General features: G+C 38.6%; 1 protein-coding gene across 3 annotated transcripts; it reads left to right on the forward strand.

Moving 5' to 3' along the window:
* Nucleotides 1–83: 83 nt before the first annotated feature.
* Nucleotides 84–16,145, forward strand: prodhb (proline dehydrogenase (oxidase) 1b). 3 transcript variants are annotated; one of them, XM_082555787.1, is made up of 14 exons: nt 84–162; nt 2,393–2,601; nt 5,584–5,618; nt 5,714–5,863; nt 6,011–6,075; nt 6,154–6,270; nt 6,448–6,521; nt 6,948–7,029; nt 7,758–7,850; nt 8,279–8,425; nt 9,748–9,923; nt 10,588–10,686; nt 10,793–10,881; nt 11,897–16,145. In XM_082555787.1, exons 2-14 carry the CDS (start codon nt 2,396–2,398, stop codon nt 12,085–12,087), a joined length of 1,524 nt encoding a protein of 507 aa, XP_082411913.1. In that variant the 5' UTR covers nt 84–162; nt 2,393–2,395; the 3' UTR covers nt 12,088–16,145. The 3 variants fall into 3 exon arrangements, with proteins under 3 accessions (XP_082411913.1, XP_082411912.1, XP_082411911.1); XM_082555785.1 differs by lacking the exon at nt 84–162 and adding an exon at nt 552–1,591; XM_082555786.1 differs by lacking the exons at nt 84–162; nt 10,588–10,686 and adding an exon at nt 548–1,591.
* The last annotated feature ends 9,171 nt before the right edge of the window (nt 16,146–25,316 follow it).

A 25,316-nucleotide genomic window follows, 5' to 3' on the forward strand; every position in this document is an offset into this window, starting at 1 on the left:
TTTGGTTTTTTTTTTTTATTATTGTGTGAGCCTTTGTGTGGCGGCTTCAGGGGGCAGCAGTGTATTACCCACAACTGAGACAATAGCTCCCCCATCTGTCAACATGAACGTAGTGATGCTGATAGACAGTACCCTGCATTAAATCCTCTAAGTGCGTCGCACGTAAGTTGAACATATCACTTTTGTATGAGTGATTTTGTATCCATGAATTCATTTTAACAAACTGCAGCACTATACGCATTTCACATTCTTGTCTATATAGCAGTGTCTTCTGTGAACCTAATTTTGACTAAGTTGTGTCCTACACATTTACAACATATTGCTTCGTCGAAAAATGGAAAACAACTGCTGAAAGGATGGAAACGCCCAAATGGATACTAATTTACAGGTGATAAAACAAAGTTTTATCCAAGAAAACTTGAGTAAAGGTCTGACATGATCATGATCGTGCAATGCGCCCATTTCATAATAAAGCATAATTTTTTAATATAATTTGGATAATAACATATGGGTACTATTTATCTATGTATGCAGACGGTGTTGTTGCACGATGCTAGCAGACAGTGCATACATGCAACTACATAACCAAGTGGCTGACATAGTTCATCTGCGCAGTGTATGGCCTTGAAAGTCCCGAGGTCAAAATGGGATACGCCCCCAAGGTTGGATAAGAATGACCTGTGTGACTTCCAGATACCGGACGTAGTAGTTGAGAACAAGCAGAGGAAGGAGGCCGAAGCGATATATTTAGCTATACCAAAGTGATGGCAAATTCAACTGCAGAAGCTGAAGAAATACCAATATAGCTTATTTTAATGTTTTAAGTTATATCCTAAGAAATTGCCATTTAATCCTTGAGTCTAACATAGTAAACAAAATGTTTATTAGGAAAATACCTAATGTGAAGTGGAATGTAATACAAGCATTTTTTTTTGTACCTCTACACGTCATGGTAATTCGTGTTTTCTGCGGAAGTTGACAGCATTGCCAATTAAAAAAATACCCACAACAACGCAACGTGCTCACAAAAAAAAGAAGAAAAAAAAACGCGCTGGTGGAGAGATGCGGGAAACTTCGGGAAGGAAGCCGTGAGTGCGTCACCGTCTCAAACCACCAACCAAGTGATGATAATGTGCCCGTTCGGGCCCGAGTTTGTTTACAGTTGGGCACGCGCAGCTAGCAAACACTATTGGTGTGCTAGCTTCACCTCAGCGCTGATACCCGGGCCAGCTATCCGCTGATGTTTTACGTCAAAACCGTGCCAGCCCTCAAACGGGCGAGGGCGGACATCCACTTTAAACGGTTAGTCTTAAACCGAGCAGTACGTTGCACCGTGACCTCCAGTTCGACGGCCCAGACGGAGCATGACGGTGTCAGAAGCCGCGGCGGGTCAGAGTGTCCCGGACTGTCTGGGAGAGGAGGGAGAAGGAGAGAAGGCACCGCCGCCGCCGCCGCCGCTGCTAATGAGATCTCCGTAGACTTTGAGCAGACCCGGGAGGCTTACAAGAGCAAAGACTCATTAGAGCTTCTCAGAAGTTTGGTGGTTTTCAAACTTTGTTCATATGACTTCCTGGTTGATAAGAACAAAGAGGTAATGAGGCGCTATCTCACCGCGCAGCCCGGCAATTTAACACGAAGTCTGTTTGTTAATGTGCCTTTAGGTGTTCAGATCACTTTCTAATTACAGTTTTTTAAAAATAAAGTTGAGCATAAATACTGAATTCTATGTGAAACGTTCGCATAACAAGCAAATGAGATGTCACAATCAAAGAAAACAGGTGTAAGCAAGTCACTGGACGATAAATTGTATAGTATAATACAATATTATATTATATACTATATAATACAATTTAATTGCTACTATGTTATTTTTTACTAATAGATATAGCATTGACAGTGATGTTGACAATTTCTTTTCAAACAATATGGGAATATTCCCATTTATGTCAGCCATAAGTAGCAGCTGATCAAATCTCAACCATAGGCTGTATGTAAAGTAATGTACTGTAGGCTATATATGTTCTCATATGAAGACAGGCCTAACAGTTTCCGCTCCACCCTTAAATGCAATGCACACCTCTCAAGTTGCAACCTGTTTTTCAGCTATCCAGTCCATGTTACATAACCTCAGCTGTCCTGTTATTGTAGTGTACTGTTAGCATACAGGCTGCTGTATAAATCTATCAGGGCACAAGGCAGTTTCCATTCATCTAAGACTTTTAAGCAAATGTGTTATATACATGGGAGTAGAGTGCATTAAAACACATCCAGCATGGCACACATATTTACATAATCAATGGGGACGATGTAAAAGACATGATGAAAGCCCAAAACATATTAGAATTACTAATCAGAAATGTAATGTATGTAATGTCCTTCCCTTTTTGCCCAGGTAATGGATCTGGCTAAGAAGATTCTAGGCCAGAAAACCTTTGACCAGTTCATGAAGATGACATTTTATGGTCAGTTTGTGGCTGGTGAGGACCACAATGACATCAAGCCACTGATTCAGAAGAACCACTCCTACGGCGTTGGCGCTGTCCTGGACTATAGTGTTGAGGAAGACATCAGTCAGGAGGAAGCGGAGCGGAAAGAAATGGAGTATGAAAATTCTATTGCTTTACTTAATAATACAATAGACTCAACCCCGTTACAGTGATAACCATTGTTGCCTCACAGAAGGAAGGTTTTGGGTTTTGACATGCTTGTTGCCTAACGTGCACATCTTTGGGCTCACGTTTTTTTTTCCACTGTCCAAGGACATGCACCAGAGATGAATGTGTAATTCTAAATTGGTTGAAGGTTTGGAATGTGTTAGCATGGGTAATAGACTGGTGCCCTGTCCAGACTGTTCTTTGCTTCCTGCGCAGTGTCAGCTGGAATAGGCTCCAGCCCCCCCACACCTCACCTTTGTAATGTGTAATACCTTTGACCTTATCCAACCACATCTGGTTGGATAAGGTCAAAGGTATTACACAGTGATGTACCAATATATTAGGCAGTATTTGCTTTGCCGACTGCCATCAGCTTATTAATTTTAAATGACCTTCAACTATTGCAGTGGCTGATATTTGCTGTGTCCTAATAATGTTCTAGTCTTGATTTCTTGAATCCCTTGTCCCTAATTTGTTTGTTTTCACACCTGTACTGCAGCCCTGAACGTTTATCAAAACCACCCAGTGGAGCTGTATGTGAGAAAACAAGTGGTTGACGCAGCTGAATTGCACATTTAACAGTTTTTACCCTGCCAGCGCCCTGGTAAAATGTCGGTGTAATGTCTAATGCATCCATCTGAGAATAGAACAGACAATTGCTTACCCATGCAGCAGCTCTCACCTAAACCAAAGTGAGTAATTTCAGTTTTATGAACACTTCTGATTGGTATTATCTCCTGTTATGCTGTACAGGATGCAGGGCAATTGTGGACAGTGCCCTGACTTAACTTAACCTGGAATTCATTTGTGAGAACAGCTATAATGTGGTGAAGGAGGAAATAACTCAAAAAATTTATTTCTTGATAATGATTTTTTCCCCTGTTGCACAAAATGGGGAATACAAAAAAAATCATCTATACCCTTTTTTTATTTACATATCAGTATTGACCTAGAATTTCACAATTGGTTCAGGCCCAAAATTGCATGCCATTACTGTCAAAGACACATTGAATTCAGGCTATGCTTGTCTGTATTACACATATTACAGATTAAAAAAACAACACAAAGCAAAAGCACATTTTTTTGCATTTTCTTGTAGTTTAATACCAAATATAGATGTGTTTTTATTTTAGCCAGGAGGTCGATCTTCTTTACACCATGAATTGTTGGCATACTTGTGGCTTTCTAGTGTGGAATTGGCTGGCTGAAGAGAATTTCTCACTTGCTAGGTATTGCCTCGTGCAGCTCGTGTGACGGGATTCCTAAGTGATCTGTGAGATGATGTAAACTTGGACAACAGTGCAAACCTTTTGCAAGCAGTATCTCTGTGGGCAATAGCAGGACTTTTACTTTAGTTTCAGCTTTGGGCATTCATGCATTATGAGTAATGCACGAGTGCCATTTTGGTCCCCTTTGGAGATGTTCCAGAGACAAATCAGTAGAGAAAAGGGAATATTTTGATTCCTTTTTCTTTGAAGTAAAAATGACAAATGTACTTGTCAGATATACTTAGCAAAAAAGTTAATATTGAGGAAAAAAGACTGACCTTTTCTAACTCTCAGAATTTCTCTAGTTTTATAAAGCTCAGATGTGATGAATAAATGGGGCTACCTCTAGTCAGGTATCTTATGGTTAAGTCTGTTGACATAGAGTAACAGCTGACAGTGATAACATCTTGAGCCAGACATAATTTTTTGTCATCCTATCACATTCTGTAAAGTGATAAAACTTCTAGGTAAGCTCTTTGCTATAAACTCCCTTTTATTTTAACTGCATATATTTTTTAGACCTCATCACTAGTAACAAGATGTCATGGCACAGCTTTGATATCCTTTGTGTTGGGGGATGCCTGCTTAGAAACATCAAGCGAGGTATCAAATCTGAGCCTAGAAAGATATTGTTTGCCAAACATACACCTTCAAACATTGAGACTGTAGGACAAGGCACATTAAGCCAGCTTGATCTGAGACAGCAGGTTTGACAAGTTCTCCAGTCATATGTCAAGATAGGAACAACATTAGTCAGTTTCTTCCAAAAGAAGGAAGATGCTGTATAAGGAACAGAAGCAAATCCTAGCTTGATGTTGAACGCATGATATTTACAGTGACAGCCTTTGGATGTGTAGACCATCTATACTAAAAATACATTCCCAGTTTTACACTTTAGATTTGACAAATGCACGCTTTTGAAGGCTTGCATGCTTTTTAAAGCAGCTGGGTGCCAGTGTTTTGTGCTGGCGATAAAATATATCCCAAATGTGACACAGAGAGCGTAACACAAATGTTATTTGACACAGACACTGTCCACTGAAGCTGTTTAATTCAATTTAATTTTTGGAGATTTGGCGTCTTATTTTTTAGGGCTGAAAATCAATCAATAGTATCTGAACGACAGCAAAAAAAAAATCTAGGAAATAGTAAATCTCTCATTTTTAAGCATAAGCAGATTGTATATAAAACACTATCATGCAAGGGAAGGACAAAAGAAAAAAAACAACATTTAAAATAGTACACTTTTAGACCATGTCAGATGGACTCCATTGTAGATTTTGCTTTTAAAAAGAGTCCCTGTCAAAAGCAAGCAAAGTTAAAAGAATATGGCTCCCTTTAGTTTTCCTGGCTTTGAAGCCTCTTGATGTCTCTGATGTCCAGGATGCTTACTGTTTAGTCATCTGTTTGGTTACATGAGCTCCCCTGTGCCTTATGATGAGGGGGGAATAGGTCAAGTGTGGAGTGATGCTGCAACTCCCCTCTGCAGAGGGTGAGCAGCTGAAATTCAGCAAAGCATCAGTGAACACAATTGCAGCCTCGAGCATGCCACTGCCACAAGGCCACAATGTTCACAGAAAATAGTGCAAGTTTTCACATTTTTGAAGTTGCCTAAATTCATGACCATGATCTTTTATCCTTTCATATAACTTCTGTTTTAGCTCATGTGTGTCTGCTGCAGAGAAAGAGAACATAGGTAAGCTGCCTTATTTTTCCCCCTCATTTGTGGACAAACTGTACTGTGAGATGTAATCAAAAGTAATGATATGCAAATGTGTTTTTCACTCACAGGCAAGGACCACAGAGAGAGAAAATATCAAGCGCACAAACAATTCAGCGACCGCCGTGGGGGAGTGACCGGAGCCCGCACATATTTCTATGCTGACGAGGCCAAATGTGACCAACATATGGAAACCTTTATCAAATGCATCAAAGCGTCTGGTAGGCAAACACAGGAGAAGCCACACTTGTATGTGTTTGCATTGAAGTTGTAGTCTATGACACCAGACATCATTCTATCGTACCATCACACTGTTATCTTTAGTTTTTTGTCATTTCATTTATTTTAATGTTATGTGCCACTTGTAGGTGGGAGTTCAATGGATGGTTTTTCTGCCATCAAAATGACTGCACTAGGACGACCTCAGTTTCTGGTAGGCACTAAAGAGCGATGAAAAAGTCAGTGTAAGCTTTTAGTTTTGCTGAATGACACTACTTTCTTTCTACAAAAGCTCCAGTTCTCAGAGGTGCTGGTGAAATGGCGGCGGTTTTTCACCTTCCTAGCGTCACAGCAGGGTAAAGATGGCTTGGAGGCCTTAGAGCAGAGGCTGGAGCTTACACAACTGCAGGTAGTATTTTTTTTCTTTTTCCATGTTTTTCGCATTGATGAATTATGGTGATACTTGTGTAATATGTGCTAAACATGTCAGATAGGTTTTACATTTCCATAAATGCACAACTGGGATAATGCAAGACATGTTTTTAGTGTGTGTTGTGCAGAACTTTAAATCTCTGTATTCTCATAGGAGTTCATGACCAAACTGGGTGCAAATGGTGACTTCTATGGCTGGTTTACAGGAAGGAAAGAGGACTCGACAGGGTAAGCGAGACCGGACTTCTCAAATAGTTATAAAAGACGTGTTGACACAGAGAATTTCAAAAAGTAAATTAAACTAAAGAAGATATTCTTAGTTCATGCATTTGATAATTTATTTTATACAATGTTTAATACTATAAAATACGATCCCTTTAATATATGTTACTACTTCTAAAAAATGGAAGAAATAATCATCACTTTCCTTTCTGCTAACCTGACAAAATTCGGCAAGTAATAAAAGTAATGATTAATAATAAAAAGGGGGTAGCTATAAATATGTCTTTGACTTTAAAAACATAATTATCCACAAAGTGGCCAGTAAGACAAAAAAACAAAAAAACAAAAAAAGATTCTGGTAACAAAAAGATACTGGTAATAGTTTCACCAAAACCCTGTTCCTGTAATACTTTCCATCCTTTTTCCTGACAGATGCATTGACATGCTTGACTGGAACAGCCTAATAGATGACAGAACAAAGATATCGGATCTGCTTGTTGTTCCAAATGTAGAGGTCAGTAGCATAGAATCCTGAAAAAGAGAGATTTTTTTGTTGGGATACAATAGATTAAAGAAAACAGTTTTCAAAATTAAGAAACACTTTTAAAATATATTTCTACCATTACTCCTTGGAGACTATAATTGACTTAGATAATACTGCTCCAAGTTTGGCATGCTTTCAGGTTGTAGCAGGCAGGAGAGTTTTAAGTGTCAGCTGTGCCTGCTGAGCTAATTCTGACTTCTAAGCAATTCATTCAAATGTACTGTAGCTGCCATAGGCTGTTGTTATTGATCCAGTTATTTTTGTTCCCTGTTGTAATATGTTCATTTCAGAAGCAACTGGAAAAACTGAAGCAAAATTAGTAATTAATTGTGATGACATTTAAAATAAGGATTTCATTACTAAATGGTCATTTGCTCTCTGGCTGCTATAGTGAAAATGAAGTGCTTTTTGAAGTTTAAATGTTCTTATCTGAAGTTATTTTACTATAACCAGACCTTGAACACAATCAGCTCAATTACACTGCAAATAGTAAACAGCCATTTGGAGTTTTATTTACTTAAAAGTCTGCAACCTTTAACTGCAGATTTTCTGCATCATTCATTGGAATTTCTAGGGTGAATGACTTAGCCCTGGGTTAAGAAGAAGCCATAAAGTGGGAAGACTAATAGGTGTCATGCTGTGTGATATTTGGTTTATTAGTATCTCACAGTGGATTCTCTCCTGGGTTGTTTTCATAGCTAGGTAAGCTGGAGCCTCTGCTGGGGAAGTTCACTGTAGAGGAGGATCAACAAATGAAGCGGATGTTACAGCGTGTAGATGTCTTGGCGAAGGTAATTACATACCAGCCACAAGGACTGATTACCATACATGAACATGCCCACACTTAGAGGCAATTTGCTGTTTAACTACTATGAATAAACACCTATAGATCAACTATATGCGATTAGTAAGATGTTTTTATGTGTATCGGTTAAATGAGATTTGTAAATCTTGTAAATATGATATAATTCCCATAAGTATATAGCTACTATAGTCTATAAAAGCTGCACTGGTATAATTATAATAATAATTAAAAAAATTACAGGGATTATTATTATTATTACTGTGTTTTAATGTCACAGTGTTAAGAATCACTGATTCTTTTGTTTCATTTATTTAATAAAAAATGTTCATTAATTCAACCTTGAAAACTATTTTAATGAAACTCTAGGATATTAGATGATATTACACCAAAATAATGAGATCTTTCATGTTTCAGCATGCCCTAGAGAGTGGTGTTCGTTTGATGGTGGATGCAGAGCAAACCTATTTCCAGCCAGCCATTAGCAGACTAACACTGGAGATGCAGAGGACCTACAACGGAGAAAAGCCTGTCATTTTCAACACCTATCAATGCTACCTAAAGGTCGGGCCTACAGCGGGCACAAAAACAGATCTTCAAAGCTGCAAACTTCTACTAATGCCTTGCTTATGCAAAATGTTTCTGTGGTGAATGGGAGGATTGTTATTGTCACTGAGTGATTAAATCCATGTTCTCAGCTCACAAGAAACCTCAAGTTTTGACAATGTGCTTCTTTAGGTTAGTAATATATTCAGTGTGTTTGAAATAGATCCAATGAACAGTTGTTGAAAATAGCTAAAAAACCCCAAACAAATAAAACCAAAACAGATGGAGATTCCTCTCTTTATTAATGAGATCCATTGACACAGCCGTTGTAATTTTTATCGAAGAAAACATGCTGTGACAGGTCCAAATGCCAGCATGTAAACAGATTTCTATTAGTCAGCCAAGCTGGGCTCGAAAGAGTGACGCGACAAAGACGAGAAAACAATAGTGGTGGAAATATGGTGATTTATTTTTTGTGTTTTTCCCAGCATTATTATTATCATTATGATATCAAAAGTGCATAGGTTCATAATAGTTGTATTTTTAGAATATTATCTGTTGGTTACAACATAACTACAAGGTTTATTGTGAGTGTTTTATTTTTTATGTTGCTGGCATTTACAGTCATGAAAAAAGAAAATTTTCACAGAGCTTTGTGCAATCCTGTGAAAAACCAAATACTCCTCATAGTTCAATAGTTTATAGAGCCGCCTACAGGAAAAACTTGAAGTCATTATTTTCTGTAGGACTTCTGCAGTCTCTCAAATCATTTGGAGGAATTTTTAAACATTTCACTATGCGGTTGTTACTTTGGTTCACTAGTGGGCATTTGTTTAGGCACAGGTCTCGAGTTGATCGAGAGGTTAATACCTTGATTCTTATAAAATATTTTCTTTTGTCCTTTGGATCCAAGCTAACTAATGAGCTCATATCTAAAATCCTTCCGCATACGTAGAATACAAGGTGTCCAGGTCCTGTGGCTGCAAACCAAGCCCAAATCATCACCCTCGGCCCTGCCATTGTGCTGATATGCTGTGGTGCTATACATCATCTCCACATTGGATAGTTGTTTTGTTTTACAGAGTTTGTCTTCCATAGTTCTTTTTTTGTTTTTTTTACACGTCATTTTATTTATTATGTAAAGGTAGATAGGACAGGTAACCCAGATTAAGTTGACTAATCCTTCTGTAAAAATAAAGCAGGTATATCATTGCACATTTCTACTTGTAATAAACATGGAAATGCGGTCAGCTCTGTATATAAAACATGTTTTAAAACTGGTACCTAAACTTAGAGGACTTGATTTTCATGATTCGGTGCTCCTCCTTTTTGTTCTGCAGGAGGCCTATGACAATGTAACAATGGATGTAGAATTGTCTCGACGTGAGGGTTGGCACTTTGCTGCCAAGCTGGTGCGTGGGGCCTACATGTATCAGGAGCGAGAAAGGGCCAAAGAGATTGGATATGAAGACCCTATTAACCCTGACTATGAGTCAACCAATAGGATGTACCACAGGTAAGAGCCAAGGCTTGTCAGTCTGTTTGTTCTGCATAAATCTACACATGTAGAGTTTGATTGCTGTTAGCCAAGCTCTCATTTATCATATTCAGAGAGGAACAGTCTGCTTACTGTAGTTTTTTTCGTTTTTTTTTTTTTTTTTTTTTAAATAACAGAATTAAACTGTCAACCTTTTAGGCACCGGTTAACACCACAAAGGACAGAGTCTTTCGTCTCAAGAGTTTGAGAAGATTTTGATGGAATAATGTAATCAATGAAGAAAAAACTCAGGATGCTTAATTGGATACAGTATAACATGAGGTGGATTCAGAACATGCAGATGGTGATTATGAATATGTGTATTAATATAGCCTTACTAACAGAGAAACAAATGAACAGGGCCAGATTTCTGTTTACATACTGTGAATACTTGATGTTTATAGAGATTTTTTATGGAGTATAGGTTTGTAAAAGTAGTCCCACACCTTACAATAAATGTGATCTGCTGATGAAATTGATTTATTTCAATGTGCCATGAAACAGTGTAAGCACAATAGAATAAAAATGCATATTTTATAGTGAACAATATAAAAGAAGTTACTAATTCCTACTTGAAAGACAAACAAACCTATTATTATGACTACCTAAATTGTCCCTGTTGTGTGTCATGTATTTGTGCAAGGTGTTTGGACTATGTGTTGGATGAGATTGCACTCAACAGAAAAGCAAATGTAATGGTGGCTTCCCACAATGAAGACACAGTGAAACACACCTTAACAAGGCAAATTTTATGCTGTATCCAGTAACTTGAAACTTAAAACTATAATTCTTTCATACAAAATTGCATCTGTATAAACATGCTTATATTTTTATCCTCTCTCAATCAGAATGAATGAGCTGGGTCTCATTCCCACAGAAAACAAGGTATACTTTGGTCAGCTACTGGGCATGTGTGATCAAATCAGCTTCCCACTGGGTAAGAAAAGTACAGAAGCAGAAATACACAACCATGCAATGTCTAGGTACCAATCTGTCTTGTCATAAATAGTAAGAATAATTTTGACAGTGCCAGCCAGACAGGCCATACACCCTGTGATGCTTTCAACTCTGTCATAAGACCTTTAAGTTGCACAAACGTACCTCACAGGCCCCAAGGAGTGCACATGTAGAAGCCAGTCTGCATGACATATGAGCCAAGACACCTCAGTATTGAACAGTCCTCTTAACGAAGTGCCTCTGCTGGATCTCAGTGCTTTGTTTGTCAGTCAAAGCTAGACATAGTGGTGGCAGGCAGTTGTCTGTCAATGTGAGGCTGAAGCTGACATGGCCTTGACCAGTATTGATGTAAAGAGACAGGCATGTGTTTCTTTGTTGCTTTTTTGAGGGATGGAGCTGCCAGCACTGCTTTTGAATCCTGAAACAATAAAGAAGTTGTTTCATAAAATAAAGCAGACTGGAGCTGAGACCCATATTATTTGTCCATCACTTACTGCACCAAATGTACCTTAGTTAGTTTTTATAATTCAGTTTTCAGATAAGCTGTTACTCAGGATGTGCTTGTCAGGGCAGAGTTTATTGTATCATGTTATAATGTTTTGGATGGATTAGTTAAAACAACATTTATTTCGACAGAGCTAAAGAGTTAAGCCCTGGCAAAGCAGTTTCACAGTGTGCGAGCCTAACTGACAGACGAGAGGAAATCTTCAAATAGAAATGCTGTAAACTGAGGATGTCAGTGCAAATACTGCAGTCTCGTCTGATTACACAGATCGTAGCAAACATTCAGTGAGAGAAACCAATCAAGATGATGCTCATGCTGTGGTTCTATAGAGTTTGTCCAATATAATCTGTAAAAAGTATACTCTCCTGTCATTTAAACTAGTCAGTCAAAATGATATTTTATGAAAAGGAATTTCATAATATTGACAAATAAAGAGAGAAATCGTTTTTGTCTACATTTATCAATCCCATTTTCTTTTGTTTCACTCCAGGCCAGGCAGGCTTCCCTGTCTATAAGTATGTTCCCTATGGACCAGTGAATGAGGTAATGCCCTACCTGTCTCGGAGAGCACAGGAGAACCAAGGCTTCATGAAGGGGGCCCAGAAGGAGAGGGAACTGCTTTGGAAAGAGCTGAAACGGAGACTTGCCTCTGGAGAGCTTCTTTACAAACCAGTGTACTGAAAAGAACAAAAGATTTAGTAAAGATTATTGAGGGTTTCTTTATCTGGTTCTTTGGTTAGTGTCCATCATCATAGCTGCCTGTGCTGTCTTTTTTAAGCACATCTCTTGTTTTAATCTATATTTTGAAGTTTTTTTTTTTTTTTTTACTGATGGACTATTTACATAGGTCACTAGTTTTTCTTTTTCCTACTAGTGTTTTTCAGCATTCTGCTCTTGCAGGATTTTATCCACCTTCACTCCATTCACTCCTTCTGTTCTGCACCTCTACATCCATAAGCATTTCTCATTTTGTTTTCCCACTGTCTGTAGAGCTCTAATATCCATCATATGGGCAACTTTACTGCTCCAGAAGGACTTCCTAAAATGTCAACAAGACTGGGCTGGGCATCTTTTTTTATTGCTCTATTTATTTTCAAGGAGAACGGGAATCATAAGAATAACATGCTTGATATAAATGTTAGCAAAGTAAACTATATAGGTATATCTACTGTATATGTGCTTCTCAGTACTGTATGTTTGTTTTTGAGGTTGCACTGACATTTTTAAAACAATACAAGTTTATGTGTCATGAAGAAGTATAACTGCCTCATCAAAGCACATCTCTCTTCTTCATCCTTGTTATTATATTCACTAGGAGAAGTTATATTTTTGCCCACAGTATGTGTTCTATACTCAGACTGAAAGTTTCCCCAATTTTGGTCAATTCATGTCCAAATCTTGATTTTAAATCCAACTCTTAACTTAATTCAGATCAATCCCAGATCTCTTAACCATCTGTCTGCTCAGTCTCATAAGTAATTGTTAAACATATAGTTTTTAATTCTTGATCAATCTTTTTGATGATGAGCTTTGTAACTGTAAAGCAAATACAATAATATCGACAATAATTTCATCCTATTAGTCTTAAAAGGTTGATTAAGTATTTTCTTGGCTTTATCACTGAAGTGTATCTCCGTTATAGTTTCCTACCTATTAATAGTTTTCTTCCCTTCCTGTGATTGTGGTTCTGTTTCTATGGTTAATAGGCCGAGTACTGATGCCATGCTGGTGGAGAAGTGAACGTTTAAATCTGGGTCTCTGTTATAGTGGAATTGTTGAGGCTCTTTCTCGTTGTTTGTGGCTTGTTGATGTGGGCACTTTGTCTTGTTTCTCCATTTTGACTGATCTACAGCATGCCCTTATCCATTTGGGGTGTCTATAAAGCAAGCTAAATCTGGTCTCAAGAGGCTAAAAGCCCCCTGAATCTGGCATTGATATCTGTTTTTCTGGTCTGTCTGACAGACTGGACCTCTTACAACAAAGATACCTCCTAGCATGTTGGAGCACTATCTATTACATTAGACAACTCTGTGCAATTCTGATTTTTGACAATGTAAATATGTTTAACTCAGAATGTATTTGTTGAATTTGCATCTTACCAAATATGCTTGTGAAATTGCTAAATATGTGAATATAAAGTATGTGAAGTCATGCATATTTTTGATGTCCTTGACGGAAATGCTATAGCTTTGAACTGTTTGTACAGCTTGAGTTGTTTGAGGTTTTAATTTGGTGACATATTCTGCTTGGTTATTGATGCGCAATTAGTATTTGAGTCAGAGGGTAACCAAGCTTCATGATGATTATGGCCTTGTCATTTTATGAGAGCAGTCGGTGCTCTGTAGACCATCATTTAATTACCCATGATGCTACGCTCAATACAGATCACAGAAATTGGATGCATTAATCATTACTCAGAAGAAACTTTAGTGGCTGTTCAGTTTTACTGAGGCAGAGCACCGCAGAGGTGTCACCGTTGCTGTGTTCTATCAGTTTAATTAAGAATCAAGTCTACTTTTGATGTAAGATGTGCCTTTGAGTATACATTTGCCAATAAACCCCTTCTTATAGGGTAGTGGAGTTTTTCTGGTTAGCATGAGTAGATTCAGGGGACACATTAAGAAGTGAAAAATTCTACCCAAGTTCTAGGTCAGCAAAGCTCTAAGCACAGCAACAGTTCTCTCTACATCAAAAGCACACAAGAATGTAATAACATCAGCATAGACTAATTTACTTTATATAATGAATGTTGACATTGTATTATGCAAGATGTGATGTGTGGCATACATAACTGGCTTCTTTGGGCTCTTGTTTCTACCATTTTGGACCTAAGTTTGTGTCTTGGCTGTGGCCATTGGCTTGGAACACAACAGCCCAGGGTTTTTCAAATAATGACTACTTATGATGTGACAGGTTTTGTTTAAATACATACAGAACATCAATTTTCAGGGGTGTGACTTTGAAAAGTTTTGTTTTTCTGTAGAACAAAGGCTAGATTGGATTGTTGCCGCATTCTAGGCGTCACTTAAGCTCTAATCAGGATTTGTATGCCAATAGATAAAGTGACAGTATGGTGGCTTTGAGCCATCCAAGAGTATTATGTTTTGGTTTGTTTTTATCTTTTGACAGCAAACTGAGAGATTAGTGGCTCACAGTGCACAAAATAGATAACTAGGCCAATGCACATTAACTTCAACATCTCTAATCATATCCTCAATTTTAAGATAATGTTAAAATTAAGAGGAAACTTCGGGGGAAGTGTGCAAAACTATATTGTAAAGTATAAATAGTAAAAAAAGTCATTCTGAATGAGAAAGTAGGAAGAGTTTTTAATTTTTTTTTATCTTTGTAAAATCCTTACATGCAGTTTGTCGTAACACCTGACACCTAACATTTACACAATTTTAATTGCCTGGGTCAGCCAAAAGTTGGCGAAGCGGAAACGGTAAAATCAAGTTAGCTGTTTATAGGCTTAATTAGTTTGAAGGCCGATGAGTTGGCTATGGTGTTTAAATTGTTTTCTTCTTCCATACAAATATTACTTAATAAAGTGGAAATAGAGAAAAGTGCAGAAAGAAGACTTCCAAGAATAGACAATAGACTCTATTTCCTGACATTGCACCATAATCACAAGATCATTTCTACATGGCCAGTCAGAATGACAAGCACAGTATAACTCAGCATCAGTGAAAATGCTGCATGACATCTTGTCAATATTTTATAACAACATCTGAGACAAAGTTGGCTCAAATGTCTAACAAGGAGGAAGGGCTGTTAACTTTCTGCAAGACACTGACATTTCCTGGTAAAATAATTGGCAATGCTTAACAAGAAGGTATGCATAAAATCCTAAGTAATTACAGAAACACAACAAACCAGAAACGTTGCTGCTTAGTCCTAATTAATGAATACCTCACACATGGTTCCTGAAAAATACTTAATAGGCTATGCTCTATAGTCTGCATCCATTTTACAAATGTACTTTGACATTATATGCTTATTTGCTCTGTAGACGACCTTTAATAAATAGTTCAGTTCATAACCCCTAGTGAAACAAACCAAAACTACCACACAGTGCAGTTAAAAAAAGACTTTATTACTGAGATACACACACACACACACACACACACACACACACACACACACACACACACACACACACACACACACACACACACACAGGTGTCAGTCATCATAACAAACAAATGCTGCTGATAGTGTTTGTTTTTTTAAGATATTCATTATGATAGCAGAACTATAGTAAAAATAATAATACTAATAATAATAAATATATAAATAATAGGTCAGATGTTTTATGCAAAAGGATAATGAAAAAAACAAACATCAAGACTAGAGTCAAACAGCCCCTGTTACGACTGTCTTAATGTCGGTTCCTGCGGACTGGCAACGTATTTGATGACACCGCCATGGACGGCCAGCCATTCATCCTCGGCCCATCCCAACCCGCAGACTTTGTTACCTGTCTAGTGATGTTTGTTTTACACAGGAGCACGTAGGACTGCCTTTTTGTTTAATTACAGTTTTCTTAAGTTTTTTTTAGTTAGGGAGGTAAGTTGCTGTCATTTGGTTTAATTCTTTTGAGTAGGCAAGTTTGATTTATCCTTGAGATAGGCTCCTTTTTGTTTGCTGTTCTGCTGTTAGGTCCACCCTAAAGTTATAGTCTGCTCCTTTCCCTGTTTTAAATCCACTCATTGTAAATAAATCACCATCAAACTGTACTAATTGTGTGATGTGCTTCTTGGGGTCGGACGGGGATGGATCACCCTTATGTTATGGTCTGGCCACCCCTAGACGGTCCATAACAGCCCCCCAAAATTACCTTGCATGTCTTTTCCTAATCATTCATCATGTTATGCATTGATATAAAGGAGAATTCATAAGGACTTGAACCACACGGCTGTACTTGCGCTACACTCTGTAGTAATGTTATTGACATGGGTCTGCCGTCGAAATGGCTCAAATGACCCAACTGGGTTGTGGAGGGTTAGTATCTTGCCCAAGGATATTTGGCATGTAGACTGGGATTGAACCACCAGCCTTATAATTAATAGGTGACCTGCTCCACCACCTGAGCTACAGTTCCCGCTGGCACGCCTTACATAGAAGAAGCAGAGCCTAGGGTCGAGGGGGATGATGTGCCCATCACTAGAGGTGAGGACACTGAGGTAGTTAAACAACTCCATAGGCCCTGGGGAAGATAAAATTCATAATTAGTTCCTTAAGGCCCTGGATTTTGTTGGGTTGTCTTGGAATTGGATTGGAATGGTTTTGCAACATCCATGGGAATGTGTTTCCTACGGAGCCCCGCAGGGGACATGGGAGAAAAAAAAAATTAGGGAGAAAAAAAAAAATTAGGGAGAAAAAAAAAAATTAAGACGGACTTTTGCGAGATCTCGCAAAACAAACTCGGGATTTTGCAAAAGTATTGCGAGATCTCGCAAAAGTTTTAGCCGCATTCTTCGGAGGCCGCCAGCTCGAAGCCGACCGGGAGGTCGAGGCACGATGTGCCGGGAAAGCGGTGTTCCTCCCGGCTGTAGTAGGTCTCGACCTCCCGTTAGCTTCGAGCTAGTGGGTGTCAGATCTCCAAAAACGTCGGAGCACTTTTGCAAATATGTGATGTCTTGTAAACCGAGCAGGTATCTGACGTTTACACAACTACATTCACGCCTCAAAATATCTTAAAAGTGTATTTTGTGACCCAGAAAGAGTAATATTACAACTAAGTAGCTGCCGCCATTGTTGGAATTCAACTTTTGCGAGATCCCGAGTTTGTTTTGCGAGATCTCGCAAAAGTTTTGCGAGATCCTGAGTTTGTTTTGCGAGATCTCGCAAAAGTCCGTCTTAATTTTTTTTTTCTCCCTAATTTTTTTTTTCTCCCATGTCCCCTGCGGGGCTCCGTAGTTTCCCATGTTTAAGAAGTGAGAACAGAGGGTATGTTCCAGTTATAGGGTGTGCACTGGAGCTGGTCTATTTTGGTAAAGAGATTAGCATGAAAGCAAAACTGTCAATTTATCAATCAATCTACACCTGAACTTAGTTATGGTCATGAACTTTGGGAAGGGAGTAATAATTGGACTAAAACTAATTAATAATAATACCAAAGTCTATTAACATACTAATACAACAGACATAACTAGTGTTAACTGAATTATGTTAAACCTTATATTCACTTTGAATATTCATGCATTTTAATATAGGTCATATTTATACAGAGCCTGTTTTTTAAGAATATTTTTTCACATGAGGCAACAACTTTATACTGAGCAGATTTTATTGTTGAAGCTTAATGTTTGTAATTCGTAGATTTTATAAAAAAAGCTTAATGTTCATAGCTAACCTGCCACTGAAGGTTCAAAATATATCCGCTATTAATAGCATAAAATGAAAACCCCACTATTAACAAAATTTACATGATTTGTATGACTTGCTGGTGAAGTTGATTTTTAGTTTTCATGAAAAGTGCTTTGAATTGTGGAACAGTATTATCTTTTTTCCTTCCATAAAAGATGGTCCAGTGATAAGGAAGGCAACAAGGGAAGCACTGAAGGGAGTATTTCGTAAAAATGTAGAAGATTTGACCAGCTGTTCTTTCCAATGTCATGCAAATACTTCCATATCTTTTATTTGAGTTACATTCCTAAGCAAAATTAACTGTTCATCTGCAACCCATAAAAGAAGATACACAGAATAATGCCTGAAAAACTCTGGTGAGAACAAGACAAGCTGGGAAATGACACATGAAAAACTAGAGCTACATATAGAGGGAGGTTAACTGATTGGGATACCAAAAAACAAATCATTATTTTGTACCGATACACTATACACAAAACACTTTTGCATTTATTTCTGTGTAATAGTCTAAGATAGCTATTATGCCTGAAATTGAAAACATCTTTCACTTTTGTATATGTCATCACTGATAGCAAAGAACTGATATATGAAGATTGAATTACATAGCAAAATATATGGATAGCACAAGGTTCCTGTTATCCAGAATTAGCATAAGTGGGTATAAAAATGAATGAAGGGATGGATAGGCAAGCCTGGGGAAATCAGCTTAGACAAAGAGGTAATTCCCAGTCTGGCATATATTTAAAAGTGTTGGTGGACAACACTGAGTTTCAGCAAAGTTTTGATTGTGAATGTCTCCAGCTGCCTCTGCTGTCTTTACTGCTCATCTGCATAATGTGAATTTATTGCAGTCTTACCTAACATCACCACCTGTTCTATCAACCCATGTTCATGCTCACAGCTATTTCCCCATGGGCAGCAAGCACCAACAAACCATTTTTTACCAAACTGCGTCTGGACGATGAGCACTTGTTTGTTTTTTCTTGAAAATTATCTAAATCTATGAGTAGTGAAATCGTTGGCTGACCTGACCAACCAACTGTTGGTTAGTTCTGTCTTTGTTCCGTTGGCTCTTTAGTGACATTTTTCCACTACTTTGCTTTTCATCACAGATGGAAATGAAAGGAATCTGTGTTCATCACAGCTACTTAGTGAAAAATATGATGAATCACTGAGCTCAGTTGACCCTAGAGCCCAGACCTTGTCCCACACTGAAGGAATCCCCCCTGGCCTCAGTAAGCTCTGATGTGAACCAGTGAGTAAACAAATGAGTCGTAAACACAACAGATGGGACCTTCGATGACTAATTTCACTGGCCCATATAGAGTGGCAGAAAGGGGCACATGATCAGAAACACTGAAAAGAAGGGAGCAATGGAAAGTTTGTGTTTTTCTGTCTTGCCTGCTGTCAAGTTTGGATCATGGAAAACACTTTTATTTCACACACCAAAGCATCGCGTCTTCCCACTTCCATCGGTGTCATCTCTGCGCTATCAAATTGAAATCACAAAAAAAAAATCATCTCCTGAGTGGATTTGTGTGGCAGAGTGTCGGCCTTTATCGCAGTTTTTATGACAGGGGGGGATGAAAATTCATGCAGATAACATATCACACGCCTCACACATCGCTGAAATTAATTTTTTTCTTTCAGTCACTCTGTCATCACTGACTGGCTTGTGTTTTCAGTAATCTCATTTGGAGGCGAGTAAAGCTGCCCAGGAAGAATTAAAAACACAATGGCTCTGACAGCAACCTCCAAATTCTCTCCCATAAAGTCACCAGTTAAGGGGGTGACTTGATTTCTTAGAGTTTACTGTTGCTACCATCTCCTCTTTCTCCTTTTATTCTGTGCCAATGAATGGCACCCATACATTACAGATTATTAAACCACTTTCATCTTCTCCCTTTGAGATGTATGCTGGTTTCTCTTTGTAAGTGATAAGCACGGTGCAGCACGAATGACTGACGACTGCATAAAAAAAAAGGAAAATTGGAAAGAAGATGGGAAGCTCTCTGTGTGTGTTGAAGAGGAAACTGCTTAGAGAATACCAACAGTGTGGAAAAGGAGCAGAGCAAGTGATCTGTCACAGCCACTGGCTTCACAGCCTCATTCCAGTTCTTACCCTGAAAGCACAGATATCCCACTATTGCCTCTAACACACACACGTGCAAACAGATGAACACACCTGGTATTACCACACCTGCACATGCAATTATGTATATACATATAGGTGTGGAAGCAGATATGGAAACAAAGTCACGCAATCGTGTACCGGCTGTGGGTTCACACAAATACTCGCAGGCACCCACACTTTTCTTCCCATCAGTTCCCACATCTATCAGTGTGGGGTGAGAGATGATTTGGAGCGGCTCAGTGTTTTGATCATTAGTTTGGACTCATGGAGTGCAGCAGCAGTGAAAAATGAGACTGCTATCTCATGGCCACCTGTTCTTTTAATAAGAAAAAGAACAATTCCCAATCACAGGATGGATTGAACCTGATGTCTGGTGTGTGTGTGTGTGTGTGTGCGTGTGCGTGTGTGCGTGTGTGTGTGCTTCCATGCATTAGAATTTTGTTCTGTCAATCTATGTGAAATCTACAACAGAGGTGGGATAAGGGTATTGCATAAAGTAGAAAAATCATACAGCAGAAACTGCATGTGTGAATATGTCATGTGGTAGACTCCATTTCTTTCTTACGCATCACTCAGTTTTTACACAATTACAGTTTTTCTCTGTGAAAGGAAAGTTTTGATAGTTACATTGTTTAATATTCTTGCTCTGCCATGACATTATTCTAAAGGAAGCACTGATATTACAAATTATACATAAAATTACATTTGCTTTATTTAAAATCTTTAAACTATTTATGTTTCTACTTTTCTGGCCTCTTGTTCTTTTGTGATTTCTGACCTCTTGTAGAAAGAAAAGGAGATATAGTGTGATGTTAATAATTGATTCCCTAAACTGCTAAGGCTAGAGACACTAGAGGTGACTGAACTCGATTTTGTTACATTGGTTGAAAAAATTATTTGACCCCCTTCTGAATTTGTACATTTCCTCACTTACAAAGAAATGAACAGTTTCTATTTTTATGTTAGTTTAGTTTTCATTGAGAGAGACAGTGTATCAATCATTAATAAGCTCCTCCCATGTAGTTTTGGGGTGATCTGCCACCTATCTCATGATCATTCTTACCCCATGAGGCAAGCTCTTGCTTGAAGCTTCAGACTAAGTGTCACTAATGGTTATTTCTTCCATTTCTGAATAATCGGACCAACAGTTGTCACTTTCTCGCTGATGGTCTTGCAGACCATTCCAACTTTGTGCAGGTCTACAACTTTGTCTTTGTTGTCCTTCGACAGCTCTTTGGTTTTGCCTATTGTGGTGAAGAGGTTGGAATGGAAGGAATCAATTCTGTGGACAGGTGTGAGATCAGAAGTTTCTGTAACTGATTGATTGTAATCTGTCTGATGGGCACAAAGCCAGCACACAGTGTAAATTTGTTGCGGGTTGTACGAGATCAAATACTTGTTTCATTCCAGTAATTAATTTAACTTTTTAGCTGATATTTTCTCTCTCTATTAAAATGAAATTACCATAAAAAATATCAGATTGTTCATTTTTTGCAAGTGAGCAAATGTACAAATTCAGCAGGGAATTATTCCCCCACTGTGTACAAAATTGTGTCCAAGATCTTTTTATAATTTGTACAGTGAGTGAGATATTTTTCATTCCCTATAAAATCCCCCACATACTTGTATGCAGGTTGTTTGATGATACATGTTTATATCTTTTTAGAGAAAGAAGCATCTTAACAAACAAACACAGCATGGTGGCTCTTGGTTCGGGGATCAAATTAAAGTGCCGAAACAGTAGGAGGAACCTTTACATGACCAGTGATGCTGAGAGCAGAAGGAGTGCAGGGGATAGACTGGTTATCTTGCAGCTCTGCAGTGAGCAGACAAGCAGCGATCAACCAGATTGGTGTTAGGATTCGGTGGTGATAACATCGAGTTGCTTTTTGCCAGCAGTAGTTAACCATGTTAAACTGAACTTTATGAGTCATTTCCAAAATGGGGCTATTTCTTCTCCCCGCCCCAATCAGCATGACTAGATACCAGGGGAAATAAGACATATTGCCCACATTTAATTGATGAAACCAATCTTTTACCCTCAGAGCCAGATCAGCTCCAGTTCATTTAGTAATCCTGCCACCTCTGTCTCCTTAAAATTATTTCTCTCTGTTTTTCAGCCTTTTGGGGAAATACTCATAAAACTACTCAGAAACTTTGAGAATGAACTGCAAGTTGCCTTTAGACACTATATTGTTGCGTTGAAGAAAAAAAAAAAGAAAAACTTCAAAGCTACTGTCGGACAAGTGACCTATAACAGCAATCTTTTGATCATGAATGTTTCAGTTTCGCCAGAGAGCGTAATAAGTGACTTTTATCCGTTTATCCTACATCTTTCAGAACATGAGACTGGAATGGGGATTATGAAGGAAAAATCATTTTAAAAGTTTGGTAAAATACTTCATTCTTTATGAATTGGCAGAAAGCCACTGCTGGGTTGAGGATTGCTTAAGGCAAAATATTGTTTGCAGATTTCGATAACCTTTGCATGTATCTAAATGAAAGATTTCTTATCACAGCAGAGCAGGTGAGCATACCGACATTAGCAAACATCTGGCTTGTGCTGGAGTTTCTTGCGGCTTTGAGCAACAGCTTCATGCTGTCATTATAATCCACTGTGAGTCTCTGCAACCTGCCTTTTTTTGTAGCTCCAGATTGGCAGCATATGGGTAGGTACAAAAATGCCTTCAAAGATGCTGTATAATATCTACATTTAAGACCTAGAATATTTGATTCTGTGTATAACATGTAGCATTGTCTATCCTCATTACTTGAAACATCACAGATCATTTATTTCCCTAAATATTTCGTGTCATTACCCATTCTAAAATCAGGAAATACAGTTTTCACTCACTATGGGACTCAGAAGTCTCTAAACATATAAACATTGCATCATTTTTCATATAATAATAATCTAAAATGCACACAACATGTTCATATTTAAATCCCAACTAGCTATAGTTAGTCCCCAAGGTCTGCTTGGTTTAATAACATGCTCTTAATAAACAGATAAAACACAGTCTTGTAAAATCTTATGCACCAAAAATCCAGGGACGCAAATAGCTAGCAAGATAGCAAGTATTACGTGGTACTTAAAATATCAAGGACCTCTTGCGGTGGTAGGCACATGCTCCTTCTCTCTAATGTTCAAGATCTAATTTTGTTCATTTTTGGGTGAGAAGGAGCAGGAAATAAAATCTGAACAGAAAGCTAAAGGACACAATTATGGTCTACAATGCAATACAGAATTTTATTGTGTAGAAAAGGCTCGGAATATGAGTTAAATAAATTAGTTTTTATGATAAGTAAAACAAGTTTTTATGGAACATTTTAAACCACAAGTCCAATCTTTCATTGTGAAGAAGCTGTTTTAAGAGATACGGCAGATTCGTTAAACGGAGTTGAACAGAAGAGCGATTGGAGGTGAGCTGAGAGCCTTGTCAGCAGTATTAACTCACTTGATCCTAAAATATGAATAATTGCTTGGCTTATTTTGGGATGATGAGTCAGAGATTCCCTCCCTATTCTTATGCAACCACAGGCGGAACGTGAGGTGGCAGCTTATGAGAGCTCCAATTTTGTGGGTAAGTCTGGCACATCTTTATTGATTTCTTCTTCTCCCATGTGTTTATGTAGGCTCCACTACATAAAGAAGGCGTGTGAAGGGGAACAAATGGACATCTCATCCGTTCTCGTTCAGTGTTTAACACCCACACCTTGACTGAAGCCTCGGTGAGATGATTTCTATATGAGGAGACTGAACCCACACGTTTTTGCCTCTCCAAATGCTCAGTAGGGGTGAGCCTTTGGATGTACGCCCAAGAAAAACACACTACCACAGAGGCAAACACCAGGGGGCAGTAGTAGTCTTCAAGCCCCCTCAGTGAACCTCGACCCAGCTCTGTGTACGCGTGTGAGAGAAAGGGATCCTCAGCAGCATCTTCTCCACAGTCCTCAGTCCTAAAAAGCCTTTTAAAAGGCTGTATGAAAATTCATCGTGCTTTCAAACTGACCTATTTTGGGAGATTGGTTGCTTAGCTTCTCTGAAATTTTCCTCTTTTTTTCCCCACTCATATTCTCTCTTATCATGATGAGGATTTTGAGAAGACAGAGGAAATATTGGCAAGTTGCTGGAGCAGATTTAAAAGCAACGGAAGCAGGAGCATGGTTTGAGATTGCCTGTGCTAAAAATAGAGCTGTAATACCCAACGTATCTCTTATTTTCCATGAATTGCCTAAAGAACATATGGCAGTTATGCACCCACACACAGCCAACATCCACACACACAGAAATATTACACATTATTCCTCTTCCGTTCATTTTTTTTTTACTCTTTTATGCCTTTTCATAAAGCTTTTTGGACAAGCAAAAATGCCACCATCACTCTGTGGTAGCACTCCATTTCAGGAGAAACGCACGTAGTAAACAAAGTAATCCCCTCCTCCATATTTTAAGGATTAATATCATATTTATTCATAAGCTTAGCGGGAAGACTGCTGTCGTGCCTGTGAAGGGACACTTAAGCTACACACATTCACAGACGGACATGCGCAAACAGCCATTAAGTGTCATGCGGGCCGGCTCAAACACACGTGTCCTTGTCTTCTTTTCGTGATAACATGATGTGTGGGTGGCAGATTGATTTGGTCCAGCGAGGGAGAGAAACAATCAGATCAAAGAGGAAGTTAAAGTGAGAGAGAGAGAGCAAGAGAGGGAGAATGAGCAAAGGGGAAGGGAGGACGTTGCGTTGGGGAGGTGAGAGAGCGAGAGACGGAGCTCTTCCACTTTGACTTGATAGATTTAACTCTCATTCAAAGAGACAGTCTTATGACACATGGGAAAGAGATTCGCTTTTCTTTCCTTTTATCTGTGCTACTAGCATCTCTTCTATGTGCACAACCCACTCATGTACACATCCATTTTCGTAAAAAACACCTGAAACTCTGCTGTCCACACTCTCTGCTCTGCACACAGAAACTCACAAACCTCTAGCACTCATCTTTCCTGCTTCTCATACTTCTCCCCTTCTTTTCTTTCAGAGGTGGCTCCAGCTAAAAACCTCAGGGCTCAAGGGTTGCATTAGGGAGGTCCACTGTCTACAGTCCCCAATCACTGAGCTGTACGAAGGGTTTCAGGACACCACTATCTATCTGATTGCCTGTGTGATAAAAGAATAAAGCTGTTAAAAGAGGATGAGAAGAAGAAGCAAGAGGGGGGTGTCACCATAACAGTCTTTGGGGTGCCATAAGTTTCCCTCCCTCAGGGGCAAGATTGTGCGCCTCCGATTTCCCTGCATGCTCAGTACCCAGACTGATAAGTCCAGGCAAAGTGTGGGGGTGATTCCAGATAAGTGCTTGTGCGGTATCTTGGTGACATTGTGTTCATGACTGTGTGAGAATGGTG

This window comes from Aulonocara stuartgranti (genome assembly GCF_965226115.1).
Source record: "Aulonocara stuartgranti genome assembly, chromosome: 12".
Classification (NCBI taxonomy): Eukaryota; Metazoa; Chordata; class Actinopteri; order Cichliformes; family Cichlidae; genus Aulonocara; species Aulonocara stuartgranti.

Bases quoted from the DNA above. Each gene is read 5' to 3' on its own strand.
- prodhb (XM_082555785.1), top strand. From the start codon at position 1,241: ATGTTTTACGTCAAAACCGTGCCAGCCCTCAAACGGGCGAGGGCGGAC. The intron at 1,592-2,392 runs GTAATGAGGCGC...CTTTTTGCCCAG, and splicing joins TGGTTGATAAGAACAAAGAG to GTAATGGATCTGGCTAAGAA. The intron at 6,076-6,153 runs GTAGGCACTAAA...TTTCTACAAAAG, and splicing joins TAGGACGACCTCAGTTTCTG to CTCCAGTTCTCAGAGGTGCT.